The sequence below is a fragment of the Leopardus geoffroyi genome, chromosome A3, assembly GCF_018350155.1.
Source record: "Leopardus geoffroyi isolate Oge1 chromosome A3, O.geoffroyi_Oge1_pat1.0, whole genome shotgun sequence".
Lineage (NCBI taxonomy): Eukaryota > Metazoa > Chordata > Mammalia > Carnivora > Felidae > Leopardus > Leopardus geoffroyi.
In genome coordinates, this window is record NC_059336.1 from 73,900,894 (window position 1) to 73,919,609 (window position 18,716).

The 18,716-nt window shown below is 35.3% G+C and overlaps 1 protein-coding gene across 6 annotated transcripts in view; it reads right to left on the reverse strand.

Moving 5' to 3' along the window:
* Window positions 1–18,716, reverse strand: part of CLHC1 (clathrin heavy chain linker domain containing 1) — a 41,698-nt gene that overhangs the window by 14,905 nt on the left and 8,077 nt on the right. For 3 of the 6 annotated variants that reach the window (XM_045446084.1, XM_045446085.1, XM_045446086.1), the window contains exons 3-9: window positions 17,432–17,619; window positions 13,702–13,835; window positions 12,053–12,254; window positions 11,829–11,941; window positions 10,635–10,719; window positions 8,794–8,900; window positions 1,435–1,609 (exon numbers count right to left, since the gene is read on the reverse strand). In XM_045446084.1, the coding sequence (XP_045302040.1) occupies window positions 1,435–1,609; window positions 8,794–8,900; window positions 10,635–10,719; window positions 11,829–11,941; window positions 12,053–12,254; window positions 13,702–13,835; window positions 17,432–17,619 (1,004 nt within the window). The remainder of the gene's footprint in view (window positions 1–1,434; window positions 1,610–8,793; window positions 8,901–10,634; window positions 10,720–11,828; window positions 11,942–12,052; window positions 12,255–13,701; window positions 13,836–17,431; window positions 17,620–18,716) is intronic. The other 3 variants (XM_045446087.1, XM_045446089.1, XM_045446088.1) reach the window with 1 other exon arrangement.

The window sequence follows — 18,716 nt, forward strand, 5'->3', positions numbered from 1 at the left end:
AACACTATAAATATGTGCAATTTATAATGTCAGTTATATCCCCATAATGCTTTCTAAAAACTCATCATATTGTACACTTTAAATATGTAGAGATTATTGTACATAAATTCTATCTCCATAAAGGTGTAAAGACCAAATTATAGCCCTATGATCAATTGTCATGACAAGGGCTATATATAGTTCATTCTACTAACCCTTCTAAGTTTCCCCCAGAATTTTAACCACAGAATCCTAGAGAAGTTGTGCCTAGATGGAATGAAATTAAAGTGAGAAGAAAATACATTTGTGTTGTGCAAATGGTTGACTACAGTAGATGCTGATTTAATGTTCTGCCCGGATCCTCATTACTGAGGCAGCATACCCTTCCCCTCTGGGTGCTGGCTGTCAGTGGTTCACATGTCCCTCCCTTCTGTAGCAAATTGCCCTTTGCTGATGGGAGCCACCAGGCCTAGGAAGTTATGCCCCATCCAGGCAGCCTATAGCCCTAATAGAGACTAACAGAGAGGTACAAAAGACTGATCCCTTGCCTCAAAGGGGGCAGCTCTTTGGTGTGGTTTTTGCTCCAGAGCCATCCCTCTACAAATAAGACCAAGATTAGAACTTGCCTAAGATCACAACCTTTCTTGGCTTCCCAAACATACACACACTCTTTCCTATTTTGCTTCACTCACTCCCTTATAGGGTTTTCTTGAGAAGCCCACCTTCTATCAATCATGTCTGAGGCTTTGGTTATAGGAATCCAACCTAAGGGAGCTCTAGTACAAATCTGCCTACCTATACTGAAATCCAACTCCAAGAAGCATTTCCTGCCTGTCCTTGCTGGTGTATATGTTCTTTTTTATTTTTTTTAATGTTTATTTATTTATTTTGAAAGAGAGAGAGAGACAAAGAGAGGGATGGGGAGGGGCAGAGAGAAAGGGAGAGAGAATCTCAAGTAGGCTCCACACTCACCATGGAGCCCGACACCAGGATCAATCCCATGAACCAGGATGTCATGACCTGAGCCAAGATCAAAAGAGTTGGATGCTTAATGGACTGAGCCACCCAGGCGCCCCTGGTTTTTATATTCTAAATGCAACATGGGTCCACATCCATCCTGCTTATAAGTTTTCTCCTAGGTATATCCTTCACATGTAACCATAACCTCTCTGGATCCAAGTTCCTACCTTATCCCTCTCAGTAGCATGATACTGATAAATCCTTTTCTGTCCTGACTGATGAATTCATGGGTCATGAATAATCCCATGAACCACTATTACTCAACTCCTGATCTGGGTTTATGTGACTAGGCCCCATTACTCCATGAATGTTTAGTAAATCGTCTCTGAAGGATTAATTGTTCAGGATAATGTGCTGATAAAAAACTACTGAAATCTTGAGAACAACCTCATTAACCATATATCAAAATTAAGTCAAAAGCTTAATTTTGCTTACCTTTCCTGAGTGACCCAATTGATAACTAAATCTAAACGTTTTTCAGATAATCCACATTGGATTCCTTCCAGGGTCAGTTCTGCATCAATAGGACGTCTGCATGCATGACTTGTGCTAAAGATGGCCTCAAAAAATAAGAGTAATGGAAAAGACTTTCCTCTAATTTTTCCAACAGCTACAGAGAGAAGAAAAGTTTTGAGTTGAATACTTTAAGTAACAGTTTGCTTTTTCTTACTTCATATTATTACTTTCATCTCTTTGCATTTTCAAAAAATTTCAGTCTACAATTATGTACTGATAATGTTTAACTAACGCTTATGGATTAAACTTTCATTGTGGGTAATAACTAAATATTACATGCTATATGAAAACAGAGGCAGAGATTAGAATGATGTGTCTCTAACCAAGGAATGCCAAAAGTTGCCAATAGCCACCTAGAAGGTAGGAGAGAAATATGCAATGTAATCTCCCTAAGGGCCTCCACATGGAACTTTTAAAAGTTCAAAGAATATACCACCAGCAGACCACTGTAAGAGATGTTAAAAGTAGTCTTTCAAGCAGAAGGAAAATAATACCAGATAGAAATATGAATCTGCACGAAGGAATAAAGACCAGAAATGGTATATCCTATGAATGTAAGTATTTAGAAGCATACGGTTTTATATAATACATAAAGTGGTATAACATCACATAAGGGTAGAGTATGAGAAGTAAAAGTTATGATCTATAAACCTCAAAGCAACAACCAAAATAAAACAACAAGGAGTTCCAGCTTATAATGAGAAAAGGAGAAAAATGGAATCATGAAAAAATTCAACTAATCCAAAAGAAGGCAGAAAAAGAGGGAAAAACAGTAACAAAGAAGAGATAAGAAAAATAGAAAACAAATAAAACTCAACCATGTCAACAATCACATTAAATATAAGTGATCTAAACACTCCAATTGAAAGGCAAAGATTGTCGGAGTGTATAAAAAAAGTAGAATCCAAGTATATGTTGCCTAGAAGACACTGACTTTATTTATTGGTCTGTTTATTTTTATTTCAAGTTATTATTTTAAATTCTAGTTAGTTAACACATATGGTAAAAATGGTTTCAGGTGTAGAATTTAGTGATTCATCACTTACAAATAACACCCAGTGCTCATCACAAGAAGTGCCCTCCTTAATACCCATCACCCATTTAGCCCATCCCCTGCCCACCTCCCTCCAACAACCCTCAGTTTGTCCTCTATAGTAAAGAGTCTCATGGTTTGCTTCCCTCTCTTTTTTATCCCTTCCCCCATGTTCATCTGTTTTGTTTCTTAAATTCCACATGAGTGAAATCATATGGTATTTTTCTCTTATTTCACTTAGCACGATACACTCTAGCTCCATCCACATCACTGCAAATGGCAAGATTCCATTCTTTTTGATAGCTGAGTAATATTCAACTGTGTATGTATATACCACATCAGTTGATGGACATTTGGGCTCTTTCCATAGTTTGGCTATTGTTGATAATGCTGTTATAAACATTGGGGCACATGTAGAAGACAATGACTTTAAATACAAAGATACATGGGGCGCCTGGGTGGCGCAGTCGGTTAAGCGTCCGACTTCAGCCAGGTCACGATCTCGCGGTCCGGGAGTTCGAGCCCCGCGTCAGGCTCTGGGCTGATGGCTCAGAGCCTGCAGCCTGTTTCTGATTCTGTGTCTCCCTCTCTCTCTGCCCCTCCCCCGTTCATGCTCTGTCTCTCTCTGTCCCAAAAATAAATAAACGTTGAAATAAATACAAAGATACAAATAGATCAAAAGTAAGAATATGGGAAAAAATATACCATGCTAATACTAATCAAAAGAAACATGGAGTCACATTTCTATTTTCAAACCTACTACAAAGCTACAGTAATCAAAATAGTATGATACTGACATAGGATGGATATCTAGAGAAATATAACAGAATTAAGAGTCTATAAATAAACTCTAAACATTTATGGTCAATTGATTTTTGACAAAGGGGCCAAACAATTCAGTGGATACAGAACAGTCTTTTCAACAAATGGTGCTGGGATAACTAAATACCTATATGCAAAAGAATGAATCTGGACCATTATCTCACACCATACACAAAAATTAACTCAAAGTAGATCACAGACCTAAATGCATAAAACTCTTAGAAGAAAACACATGATCTTAAGTTAGGCAAAGATTTCTTAGATACAACAACAAAAGCACAGCCATAGAAGAGAAGAGAGTAAATTAGTCCCCATCAAAATTAAAAACTTTTGTGCTTCAAAAGCCACCATCAAGAAAGTGAAAAGAAAATCCACAGATTGGAAGAACATATTTGCACATCATCTGTCTGATATGAGATTTTTATCCAGAATATAAAAAGAACTCTCACAACTCAATAATAAAAATACAAATAACATAATTTTAAAATGGGCAAACAATAGACATTTCTCCAAAGATAAATAAATGGCCAATAGGCACATGAAAAGATGCCAACACTGTTAGTCATTACAGATATGCAAATCAAAACCACAATCAGAGGGGTGCCTGCCTAGCTCAGTCGGTTTAGTGTCTGACTTCAGCTCAGGTCATGATCTCACACTCCGTGAGTTCAAGCACCATGTCGGGCTCTGTCCTGACAGCTCAGAGCCTGGAGCCTGCTTCAGATTCTGTGTCTCCCCCTCTCTCTGCCCCTCCCCTGCTCATGCTCTGTCTCAAAAATAAATTTTAAAAAAACATTAAAAAAAAACACAATGAGAACACTTATCTTGATGAGCATTGAGTAATACATAGAATTGTTGAATCATTATATTGTACACTCAAAATTAATATATAACAATTTTGTTAACTATCTGGAATTAATTTTTTTTAATTAAACAAATCCACAATAAGATACTTCACATGGTTTAGCAAGGCTATAATCAAAAAGACAGACATTAATAAGCGCTGGTAAGTACGTGAAGAAATTGAAATCCTCATATATTGTTGATAGGAATGAAAAATAGTGCAAATACTTTAGCAGTTCCTAAAAGCATTAACACAAAGTTACCATAGAGCCATCCATTCTCCTCCTAGGAATTTACCCAAGAGAAATAAAAACAAATGTCTACATAAAAATTTGTACACAAATATTCATAGCTGCATTATTCATAATAGCCAAAAAGTAAAAACAACCCAAATTACTATCAACTGGCAAATGGATGAACAAAATGCAGTATATATCCTGCAATGGAATATTCATGTTCAGCAAGAACGAACCTCAAAAACATTATGCTAAGGGAAAGAAGTCAATCACAAAAAAACATGTTTTGCAAGATCCTATTCATATGAAAGGTCCAGAATAAGGAAATCCATACAGACAGCAAGTGGATTAGTGGTTACCTAGGGTTTGGAGAGGGAGCAGAAGGTAGAAAATGAGGAGTTAACGGTTCAAAATTTATTTTTGGAAGGATGAAAATGTTCTAAAATTAAGTTATGGCAATGTTACACAACTCTGTAGTTATAGTAAAATTATTCAAAAACATGGAGTTTTCTCCAGGAACGCAGTAAGTTATATTAATAGGCTAAAGGACAAAAACCACACAATCATTTCAATAAATGCAAAAAAAGTATTTAGCAAATCTAACATTCATCCCTGATAAAATTCTCACCAACCATAGAGAGAAATTTCATCAACGTTGAAAAATCTACAGCTAATATGATGAAAAGCTAAATACTTTATCTCTAAGATCAAAAACAAGGCAATAATATCTGCTCTCACCACTTCTATTCAACACTGTAATGGAAGAGCCAGTGCAATAAGGCAAGTAAAAGAAATAATAGGCATCCATACTGGAAAGGAAGAAGTAGAACTCTTTCTTAACTGATGACATGATTATCTATGTAGAAATTCTAGGAATATACAATAAAAGTATTAGAACTAATAAATAAGTTTAAAGATGTCACAGAATACATGATCAATACACAAAAGTCAATTGTATTTCTATATACTAGCAACAAACAACTTTGGAATGTGAAATAAAAATTATAATAATATAAAAAATATAAAATATTTAAAAATAAATCTGACAAAAGATGTACAAGACCTAAACACAGATTAAAAAATCATGTAATTCTTTTTGTTCCTGTGTCCCTTACAAAACTACAAAGGCTCTATGGTAGAAACCTCTTCTGTCATTACATTTAGGCTTTGGCTACTTTTATAAACACCAATTTAAACCTCAGACTTATAAAATTAAGTTTAATACCCAAAATGCAGAATGTCATCATTCACTTCTGCATGGTAACATGACCTCATAATCAGTTATCAAATTGTATATAATTGTTGGAATGGTTTCTTGACTTTGAGTTCACTGAATAAAAACTATAAAATTACACTGTTACATCCACTGGGATAAAATATTGAAAACTGTGCATGCAAAAATATAAGATGGGCCATTTACACACAATTCACAATCAAGCAATCTCTGTAAATACATACGATCATATGCATTATGTATATGGCAACAAATTTTTTGTGTTCTGATAAACATAAAAGAACATTTTTTTCAAACTGTTGAATTTAAAGGGTTTTTTGGGAAATTTTTATGAAAAACAATCTGTATATATTTGACATCAAAAATTTCCATTTAAAATGAAAATAATTAGAAAAATTATCTGTATCTATAAGCTCCATTGAGTATATCTCTCCTGTATTTATACCTCTGTATTTCCTTCTGAGCATCTCATCTTTTAAAAACAGTTTAGTTTTAAAATAAAAGGATTAAAAAAAATTTTTTTTAACATTTATTCATTTTTAAGACAGAGTGTGAGCAGGGGAGAGGCAGAGAGAGAGGGAGACACCGAATCTGAAGCAGGCTCCAGGCTCTGAGCTGTCAGCACAGAGCCTGACACAGGGCTCAAACTCAAGAACTGCGAGATCATGACCTGAGCCGAAGTCAGAAGCTTAACCAACTGAGCCACCAAGGCACCCCTAAAAGGACTTTTTTAATTCTGAGCAATACTCAGTTAAGTGCCACCTGTCTAATATTGGTGAATTTCTCTTTTTTTTCTTAATATTGGTGAATTTCTCAGCATAAGATCCACATGCCTAGAAAAGTAATAAAAGTTGGCTGTTTTCCAATTTTGCTGGTAATTACACCTATTTGGGTATTAATTGCAAGCTTTGATTTCTACTAAAACTTATAACCCATACTTTGAACAGATCCAGTCAAGGGGAGAAGAGAAAAAAACCTTAGGAATGTACTAGTATCACTTTTGACTTCACCAATTTCAGAACACATCCAAAGAAAGAGTACCTGGGTATTTGTAAGACGCCTGACTTTTTTTTTTTTTTTTTAATTTTAGAGAGAGAAAGTGCAAGTGGGGGAGAGGGGCAGAGAGAGAAAGAGAGAGAGAGAAAGAATCTCAAGCAGCCTCCATATTCAACACAGAGCCTGATGCAGGGTCATCCCATGACCCTGGGATCAAGACCCGAACTGAAATCAAGAGTTGGACACTCAACCGATTGAGCCACCCAGGCGCCCCATGGACATCTGAAAATTTTTAAGTAAAATACTAAAATTTTCAATGTTAAAAAAAAGACCTGAAAACTGAAAATTACAAAATACTGATGAAAGAAAGTTTTGAAGACTAAATAAATGGAGACATATACCAAGTTTATGGGTTCATTGAACCAAATAACCAATATTGTTCAGTGTCTATTCTCCTGAAGTTGATCTATAGATTAAATGCAATCCCCAGCAAATTTTTTGTGAAGTTTACAATCTGATTCTAAATATTTAAATAGAAACATGAAAGAACCAGAATAGCCAAATTAAATTTGATAAAGAAAAACAGAGGTTAAAATCTAACACTCTCTGTGACTTCAACACTTACTATAAAGCAATAGTAATCAAGACAGTGTAGCATCAAGATAAACAAATAGATCAACAAAACAGATTAGACCTAAAAGTATACAGACAATTGATTTTCAACACTTACTATAAAGCAATAGTAATCAAGAGAGTGTAGCATCAAGATAAACAAATAGATCAACAAAACAGATTAGACCTAAAAGTATACAGACAATTGATTTTCAACAAAGGTATGAAAGCAATTACGTGGAAAAAGTCAACTATCCGGGAACAATTGGATAGTTATAGGCCAAAAAAATACTTTGACCCATATGTTACATCACATATTAAAATTAACTCAAACTTAATCATAATGTAAACCTAAAACCATAAAATCCTTACCAAAAAAAATAATAATAGGAGTTAAAAGCTGAAGATTAGACACAGATTTCTTACGTATAACACTAAAGGCATGATCCATAAAAGAAAAAAAATTCACAAATTGGATTTCAACAAAATTTAATACTTTTCTTAGGAGGCACCTGGATGGCTCACTCGGTTAAGCATACAACTCTTGATTTCTGCTCAGGTCATGATCTCACTATTCGTATGATTGAGCCCCATGTCCAGCTCTGCACTGACAGTGTAGAGCCTGCTTGGGATTTTCTCTCTCCCTCTCTCTGCCCCTCCCCTACTCCTGTTCTCTCCCTCTCTCTTTCATGTGTGCACGTGTGCTCTCTCTCAAAAATAAATAAATCAACTTAAAAAAACAACTTTTCTTAAAAAGATACTTCCAAGAGACTGAACAGACAAACCACAGACTGGGAGAAAATATTTTTAAATGATATATCTGATAAAGGATTTGTATTCACCCAATGGAATACTACTCAACAATAAAAAGGAATGAACTATTGATAGACACAACACATGGGTGAATTTCAAAATAATAATGCTGAATGTAAGAAGTCAGTCAAAAAGATCACATACTATTGTAATTCCATTTATATAAAATTCTAGGAAATGCAAATTAATCTACAGTGACTGAAAGCAGACTAACAGTTGCCACTAAGGGGAAGTGGCCAGATAGAAGGAGATGGGAAGGGTGAGGATGAATCAGAGAGGGATAGCTGAGAGCAATGAGGGACCTTTTGGGTGATACAAATGTCAAAACTTATCAAATTGTGTACTATAAATATGTACAATGTGTTGTGTATATGTCAATTTATAACAACAAAGCTGTCTTAAAAGGAATTAGAGCAAATTTGACAAAATATTAACATTTACTAAATCTTGATAGTGAGTACATGGCTGTTGTATATTTCTTCATACTTTTCTGTATACTTGAAATATTTCCTCATTTGATTTAGAAAAACTAATCATATTCTTCAATGTGACAGCTAAAAAAACAGTAAATGGAAGAGATACGGCTGGAAGCCTAGCTCTTTAGTCCCCACTTCAATACTCTTTCCATTCTATCAGGGTAAAAAAGTGCAATTTGCATACATACATAAGGTTCAAAGAAAAGTGCTTACCCTTAAATTTATTCACTGTCCCAATGTTTTGAAGAATTCTTCTAGGACTGTGTGCTGCAAAACAAGCTGCCTTTTCATATTCACCAAGCAACATTAATTCATTGAACCTACAACCATTGAATTTTGTTATATATTATAATAAATAGTACACACAAAAAAGAAATGATTAGAAATATCTATAACAGACTAAACACAGTCATATAGAAAAACTATAACTACGTTCATTCATTCTGAAATATGCCCTTTCACTTCTTTCTGTAATATTCTGTCATTTTTTACAGCCTTTGAACCTTACCCTGTACTTTATTCCTATAGTACTTATTGGAAGACACAGAAAATGGAAAAAACTTGAACTGAATTTACAATGGGCTCAGATTTTTTTCTCTCGTGTTGTCTCTAGACGAAGAGATACTGGGAAAAGAAGGGCAATCTGCTTAGAGACTCCACGTAGGGGAAATAGTAATTGAAACACAATAGCTGCAGAACTGGAGATCAAGAGGTGAAGCTTATGTTGCTCTGCCACGAATCAGACTCCCAATTAAATATGAGACTAACACAAGAAGAAAAAAGAATAGTTCAGATAACTTAAGCCTCTACTCCTCTTCCTAGGGTAAAATGTCTTCAAACCAATCCTTACCCCACAATTAACAGAACTATGGCAAACAGGATTTACAGTGTTGCAAATGAATTTGAAACCCTAGAGGAGAAAGACCAAAGTAATACTAATGAGCAAAATACATAAAACTTTTAGCCTCAACAAAGTTTCTTCCCTCATGTCTAAAGCTGGTAGACTTGAAGAAGCATACAGTGTAAGGAAATAAAACAGGCTTTGGTGCTGTCCCAAAATGATCTTTGCCCCTTCTTTGTACCACATCAATAGGACAATTAAAAATTATTTAACATATGAAACTAGGAATATTACATATGTTCCTTACATACTGGCCTCACAGGCTATGAATTAACCTCTTAAAGAATAAAGTCTTAGATCTCCTTAAGCCTCTATTATGCACTATATAATACCTTAAGTATGAGGGAGAAATATACCTTTTTAAAACATCATAGGATGGAAATGATGAGGGGAAAAAAATGACTAAATTGGTTAGGATAATCTGACTCAAGAAGACATTCTCAAAAAAAATTTTTGAACATCAGACTGTTAGGAAATGCAAAAAAAAAAATACAGTATACATAAAATTTAAATCAACACTCAAGTCACCTATATCCTCTGAAAAATTTCCTAGACTACCAACCTAATATTTTTTACATAAAGAATTTTTTTTTTTAATTTTTTTTTTTCAACATTTATTTATTTTTGGGACAGAGAGAGACAGAGCATGAACGGGGGAGGGGCAGAGAGAGAGGGAGACACAGAATCGGAAACAGGCTCCAGGCTCCTAGCCATCAGCCCAGAGCCTGACGCGGGGCTCGAACTCACGGACTGCGAGATCGTGACCTGGCTGAAGTCGGATGCTCAACCGACTGCGCCACCCAGGCGCCCCAAGAATTTTTTAAATTCTAGTTTATTTTCTAATTTGTTTAGTAGAGTAAAACTCTAAAAATACAAAATCTAGAGACTATAACTCATCAAGATGCTAAATAAGTGCTATACATTTAATAAATATTAAGTATTTACTTAATAAATAAATAAATATTACATAAACGTGATAACATTTTCAGAAGGAAAACCAAAGCTTTTAAAATAATTTGTCTTTCATAGGGTGCCTGGGTGGCTCATTTAGAAGAACATACAACTCTTGATCTTGGGTCGTGAGTTCAAGCCCCATGTTGGATGTAGAGATTACTTAAATATTTTTAAAATTATTTATTTATTTAATATTTGCCTTTCAATGTAGGAAAGCAAAATTTCAGCTTCTTTTGCCTTGCCTGGATCATCTTCAAGCAGTTCCTCAATAATGCCTTGGTCACCTGTAAATATTGAAAGTACCACAGAATATTTAAGATCAATCAATAGAAAATGACAGCAACTTAATGCTATGGTTTCTAACAGCACCAACCTCTTTTTCTTCTTCTAATTAACTCATCTTTTGGGGTATTTTTCTTAAAGTTTATTTATTTTTGAGACAGAGAAAGAGAGGGAGGGGCAGAGACAGGGGGAGAGAGAGAATGCCAAGCAGGCTCTGCACCATCAGCGTGGAGCCCAAGGTGGGCTCAAACTCACAAACCATGAGATCGTGATCTGAGCTGAAATCAAGTCGGACTATTTAAGTTTTTTAATGTTCATTTATTTATTTTTATTTTTTAAAATATGTATTCATTTTTTAGAGACAGAGAGACATAGTGTGGGGGAGGGGGGGAGCAGATAGAGAGGGAGACACGGAATCTGAAGCAGGCTCCAGGCTCTGAGCTGTCAGCACAGAGCCCAATTCAGGGCTGGAACTCAAGAACTGTGAGATCATGACCTGAGCCAAAGTTGGACGCTCAACCAACTGAGCCACTCAGGCGCCCTAAGTCAGACTATTAACTGACTGAGCCACCCAGGTGCCCCAACAGCACCAACCTTTTTTTTTTTTTTTTTTTTTTTAATTTTTTAATGTTTATTTATTTTTGGAGAGAGAGACACAGAGTGTGAGCAAGGAAGGGGCAGAGAGAGAGGGAGACACAGAATCTGAAGCAGGTTCCAGGCTCCCAGCTGTCAGCACAAAGCCTGATGCCAGGCTCAAACCCACAAACCATGAGATCATGACCTAAGCTGAAGTCAGACACTTAACCGACTGAGCCACCCAGGTGTCCCCAGCACCAACCTCTTCTTAAAATGAGTGGCCTCCCTGTCCCTCTCTCCTTTATTATCAGGTACATTTTTAGCTTTCTCCCTTTGGCTTACCACATCCTCTATTTACCAATTATGTGTTAGCTGTTGAAGGAAGAAGCCCATAGGGTAATAGAGAGCTAACAGAAGTAAGTACATTTTTTATTTCTTTAAACTTAGCCTAGAAAAGTCATCACCCTTTAGCTTTCTGGGGGAAAAGATGATGTTTTCCCTTATTTTTGGTAATTAAAAAATACAGATAAATTACCATGTAAATCTTTACTTTTCTGAATTTGCTCCACGAAATCTTGAAATGAGCTGCTCATATCAGATTTTACCCATGAAGTAAGTGCATTTGAAATAATCTGCAGTCTTTGATGACTACAAAGAAAAAAAAAATCAACAATACACTGAAGCTAAAATCAAATACAATATTAGAATAAACATAAATAAAAGCTTCAAACTTAAAAAATATACAAGCAATCTTCATACCGAAACTGTAATTCTTTGTTTAAATTTTCAGCTAAATCTCTCCGTTTTAATGTCACCATCATTTCCTCATCTAAATCTGCCTTCCTCTGAACTGGTACATATTTTTTCAACATAACCTGTTTAATTTCGGCATATTTATCTTCAAGATGTTTCAAGTATTTAGTGAGAGCATCTAAACTGACGGATTCTTGGAGAGTCATGCCTAGGGAAAAGGGAACAAATCAAACAAGCCAAACCATGCGGGGTAACTACTGCTCAAACAGCAAGTTTTAGCAAAATAAATCAGTTTACTATGTTATGAAATAATTAAAAAATGATAGCATGAACTTATAACTTACAGAACATAAACAGAATTAGCATACAATTTTAAATGTGTAGCAGTTTTAAACATATCATCAATGAAGACTGATTGTCCAAACCTGAGTATCTTAAAAAGTTTTAATGACCTCATTGACACACCTTGCAAACCTCTTAAATATCAATGCGACTCAATACCACTAAGAGTTTCTGCCTAACGAGTCAGGATTTTTGTCCGAAGATTTCTCTCATCTTTCATTCATCTACTATAGTAAGCCCCAGGGTAATGTTTATTCTTTCCAATGCAAAGCTTATAACATTTGCTAAACCTTCACTCCTCTCTTCCTCATTGCCCCCTGTATTCGTTATTCTTAACAACCCACTCACACATACTTAAAATGATTCTCTTATTCAGGCCAATTGTTACCTTTATTATTATTATTATTATTATTATTATTATTATTATTATTTTAATGTTTATTTTTGAGGGGGTGGGGAGAGGGAGAGGGAGAGAGAGAATCCCAAGCAGGTTCTGAGCTGTCAGTGCAGAGCCTAACTTGGGGGTCGAACTCATGAACTGTGAGATTCCAACCCTAGCTTAAATCAAAAGTCGGATGCTTAACTGACTGAGCTACCCAGGAGCCCCCAATTGTTGCCTTTAAAAGGCATACCTCAAAATTCTCTCCCAGAAACTCCCCTGGATTAATGCTACTCGATTTTTAATCATTCCCTTACCCTGAATCCTCTCAGCATTTAATCAATTTGACTTATTCTCTCCTTATTCATATGTACCTTATTTGTAATTTGATAATCATAATTTTATATTTGAAGTGAATCTAGTCCCTGCTTCCACCAAACACAGGATGATCAACCAAACTCAGGTGAAATGCTGTGTTATGGAGCAGCTCATTGTCTTCAAGACATAGCTTCTTCTACTGAAACCAGAGTGACTTCCTAAAATTTCCACCTATGGACTCTGCCTCTGGATAAACACTGGTTGAAACCCTTAAAAGTTTTTAATACAGTTATCTATTCTCAAAGTCGTCCTTTTCTTCAGGATGAATATTTGCAATTCTTCTATCCATTCATCATAAAAACTTGTCAACTCCTGATGAATTCCAGGATATACTCCAAAGTTTCTTAAAATATGACTTAGCTGAAGATGAAGAACCAGTGAATACTGACATCAATGTCAATCAACCTGGAGTCCTGTCTAAAGCTGTTTGTAAAGTCTGGCTGAAGTCCTGGTACACTTCAAGATATACACACTGCAGCACATATATACTAATTTGTGTAATAGGTAATAACTGAAAACAGTTGGAATTTTAAATATTTTAAACAAAATACAGTACCTGGAATAGGTTTTGAAGGATCTTTGGAGAAAGTATGATATTTTGCTTCTTTTGTGTCATACTCTGCCCTAAGTTGCTTCATTTGGTCTATTTGCAATTGAATTTGTGAGGAATTATTTTCAATAACCCTCATTCTGAAAAACAGAAAGGCTTTCTTATATTTCTCTCAATGAATTTAGTTACTTAATCATAAGATTTAAAGTAAAACAGGTTAAATCATTATTTTGGCTAATTATAATTTTGAACCATTATGGACTTAGGTGGAGGTTTATAAAACAATGCCCATAAATGGGGCGCCTGGGTGACTCAGTTGGTTAAGTTTCTGACTTCGGCTCAGGTCATGATCTCACGGCTCAGGAGTCTGAGCCCCACGTCAGGCTCTGGGCTGACAGCTCAGAGCCTGGAGACTGCTTTGGTTTCTGTGTCTCCCTCTCCCTCTGCCCCTTCCCTGCTCATGCTCTCTCTCTCTCTCTCTCAAAAAATAAACAAACATTTAAAAAATTAAAAAAAAAAAAAAAAAAAAAAACAATGCCCGTAAAAAGTTAATTAACCTCACTAGTGAGGAACAGTTTTCTTTCAGAGCATCAATAAAATCTTACACTATGATTCACAACCTCACTGGAAATTTGTATGTGTAAAACATAATAATCTGGCCACAAAGTACTATGTCTACTTCCAATAGTTGAAAATTACCTTTGCAATTAAAATTATTTTTGTAATTGTATTAGTTTCCTGAGGCTGCTATAACAAATTGCCAAAAAACGTATTGGTAGCTTAAAACAACAGAAATTTATTCTCTCACAGTTCCAGAGATCAGAAATCCAAAATCAGCAACACTGGGCCAAAATCAAAGGGTTACACTTCCTCTAGAAGCTCTAGGGAAGAATCTGTTCCTTGCCTCTTCCAACTTCTGGGGGCTGCTGGCCTTCCATGGCTACATCACTTCAATCTCTGCCTTAGTGGTCACACTGCCTTCTCCCTTTCTGCCTGTCAACACTCCTTCTGCCTCTCTTTTATAAAAACACTTGTGATTGTATTTAGGGTCCACCTGGATAATCCAGGATAATCTCCCTATCTCAAGATCCTTAATGTAATAACATCTGTAAAGGCCCTTTTTCCAAATAAAGTAAATTTCCAGGTTCTCAGGATTAGGACCTGATATCTTTAAGGCAATTATTCAGCCTCCTATAGTAATTTTGATCCTAGAGCAGGAGGAACATAGTTGCTTCTTTGAGATAAAACTGACTTATTCCAGAAATGGGGATCTTAAAGACCAAGAGGTAGATATAAATTTCTTTTAAGCATTATTTGAAGTTCACTGCCTATCTTATCACTGATATGTTGGCCCAGGGAAGAAATAACAGATTAAAATAAGTTAGATACATAAATGTCAGAGTTTTTGGCAAATTAAAAACACATTTGTCAGTACAAAACTGCTGCCTACATCTGATTACTATACAGAATTCCTGGTGACTACAGATGGCTGAGTAAGAGCCTGCAGCATTTATGAAAGAGGGACTGTAGAAATAAAACATCCTTTGGCTTTCATCCAATAAAGTTAAGCTTGTGGAAGAAGAGCATATTAAAAGTAAACAGACTTCCAAAAGAATTGAAAGCAGGGACTCAGATACTTGTACATAAATGTTCAGAGGCATTGTTCACAATAGACAGAGGTAGAAACAACCCAAGTATCCATCAACAAATAAACAAAATATGGTATATTCATACAATGGAATATTATTCAGCCATAAAAAGGAATGAAATTCTAATATATGTTATAACACTAATGCAAAGGTATCTAATTGTTGCTCCTTTCTATAACTACTTTTAGGATCTTTTTATCTTTGACAGTTTCACTGTGATAAATCTAGTTGAGAATCTCTTATTATTTATAATGCTTGGGATTTTGGAGGCTTCTTGAATCTGTGAATTGCTATCTCCCACCAGGTCTTGAAAATTTTCAGCCATTATCTCTTCAAACATTGTCCCATTATTCTTTTTTTTTTTTTTTTTTTTTACTTTAATCCATTATAGTTAACATAGTGTTATTTGGTCACAGATGTACAATATAGTGATTCAACAATTCCATACATCACTCAGTGCTCATCACAAGCATTCTCTTCTGAATTCTTTTTTTTTTTAATTTTTTTTAATGTTTATCTTTATTTTTGAGGCATTAAGAGACAGAGCATGAGTGGGGGAGAGGCAGAGAGAGAGAAAGAGACAGAATCGGAAAGAGGCTCCAGGCTCTGAGGTCTCAGCACAGAGCCTGACATAGGGCTTGAACTCACAGACTGCGAGATTGTGACCTGAGCCCAAGACGGATGTTCAACTGACTGAGCCACCCAGGTGCCCCTCTTCTGAATTCTGATTAGCCAGGACTTTCTCACTCCATCCTCCATGGATGGATCCTCCTTTTTTATAATAGCTATATTGAATATCATTCATATACCTTAAATCCACCCTTGTATACAACTCAGTGAATTTTAGTATATTCAGAGTTCTAAGACTATGACTTCTGGATCCAGAATATTTCATCACCCTAAAAATAAGACCCACATTCATTAGCATTATGCTTCACAGAAGGCAACTTTCTATGCAGTCCCCAAGGGTTGAGCAGTTTACTTCTGGTTCACTCTACAAGGGTATAGCCCTTTAACGTCCCAGCTTTATATGATGAGGATTTCCCAGTAGACTGGACCCTTGGGTAGATCCTAGGCTTTGTCTTTTGTCCCCCTGAAGCTTATAGTCACTAGTTTTAACAAGGGCTCTCAGGGCCAAAGAAGCATTACCGCTCCTCTTACCTTGTATTACAATTTCGCGCTGATAATCTCTTACTCATTTGCCAGCTTCCTGTTTACTTTTAAAAAGATTTTTAAAAAATATTTTAGGTAGCATTTTTCCCAAAAAAAAAAGATCTATCTCAACATCTAGCCAACTTTATTACCAGAAATGGAGGTCAAATTTTGCATAGTTTTCCAAGATGATTTGATATAATCTATAAAAATCATGTACCCATTATTTACCAAATGGAACACTTGAAAATATAACACTACTCAACAAGAGAGCATCTTATCCCTTCCCAAATTACGTACTGTTGTGCTTCAGAGGATTAAGTGCTCTAATTCCGACAGTAATCGTGAAATTGTACTATCAAATCTTCGACATAAGAAATTACCTGGAGCAATTACCCGCATCCTTCATTTTATAATACTACAATGTGCCTCCAATTATCCTAAGAGACATTAAAAAATTCTCCAATAAAATTATTATTTTTCACTTGAAAGAAGTAAAAAATTTAGTTATTTCAAGTTGGTAGGAAAGGTCACATAAAAATATAGCTTTAAAATAAAATTGAGGGGACCCTGGGTGGCTCAGTAGGTTAAACATCCGACTTCAGCTCAGGTCATGATTCTGTGGTTCGTGGGTTCAAGCCCTGAGTCCGGATCTATGGTGACAGCTCAGACCGTGGAGCTTGCTTCATATTCTTTGTCTCTCTCTCTCTCTGCCCCTCTCCCACTTGCACTCTCGCTCTCTCTCAAATGGATAAACATTAAAATAAATAAATAAATAAATAAAGCCATATCCAAAAAAACCAAATCTGTTTAAAACAAATAAAATTAAATTAAATAGAAATTCACAAAGACTGAGAACCACTGGTTTTCGTTACAGTGACTAGTTAATATAACCAAGTAACATCATCTTTTGGGCTACTTACTAATATACTTACTTTGCTTCAAGTTGGATTGTTCTTTTCCTGTGATATACCAACGCTATGGGCTCTGCTGCCAAAGCTTTAAGTTTTCCATGAAGACAAAATGCAGTCTTTTGGCTTTCCTTTATTGTCTCAATAAAGGCATCATATTCTTTTTTGATTGAAGTAAGAATGGATTTGTATGCAGTGACATACTCTATTACCTGAAATATGATTTTTCTGCCTATGGTACTCAATTTTTTTCTAGAAGATAATGGAACAAAAAGCCTTGCAAACAGCATTGTAGATTATTTCTTAAATAAAACATGATGAGCAATTAGAAGTCTTAAACTTTAATTCCCAGTCAAATGTGAATGAGTATTAAAGACAATTAACATTTACTGAATATGTATTTTGTGAATCATAATACTGTGAGCTTAAATATTTTTGCTTTACTTAATATGAACACAAACATTATATGATGTCAGTTAAAACCAATATGAGATCTAATTTTTCAATTATAGATATTTTAAATATAATTACCTATCATCCCTTACTATTTCTAAATTTAGTTTCTGACTTCATTCAGACCTTAAAATCTTGGATTCCCTTTACCTCTGTTTTTCTAACCTATGAGCTCCTACTAATACTCTCAATTACCAAATGGTACCAAAACCCACTACATATTCATGGTTTCCTATGGTGTATACAAGTACAGACTATCTCAAGAAGGATAACAAAAGAAAATAGAAACAGTGGGTGCCTGCAAAGAAGCAAAGAAAAAGCAGGGTCTGAGATGAAAAGGACCTGACTTCTTTCCATTGTCTATTCTTTACTGGTTTTCTAGTTCTTTTCCTTTCTTTCCGTGTTTCTTTGTTTCTTTCTTTTTCTTTCTGTTAATCTTGTGTATGCATTACCCATGCAAAAGTAAATAATTAAGAAACATTTTAAGAAAGTTAAAAAACAAAAAAAGTTATAAATTTATGGTTTACAAATTCTATGTACAGGGAATAGATGTGATCAATTCATAATTTTCTCTGAAAGCTATAATAATGCTATCTATCCCTGCTACATCTTTAGTCTCTGTTATCCTCCATTGGTTTTCTGTTAAACAATATCTAGAAAATATTATCTGGTCTACAAGATATCTGGTCTATCAAGAAATAATGTAAGGAGATTACTGATCAATGGTAAATACCAGGAGAGGATATGTGAGTGGGAAATACTGGTTGTCTTTTTTTTTTTTTTTTTTAATGTTTATTTATTTGTGAGAAAGACAAAGACAGAGACAGAGTGTGAGTGGGGAGGAGCAGAGAGAGAG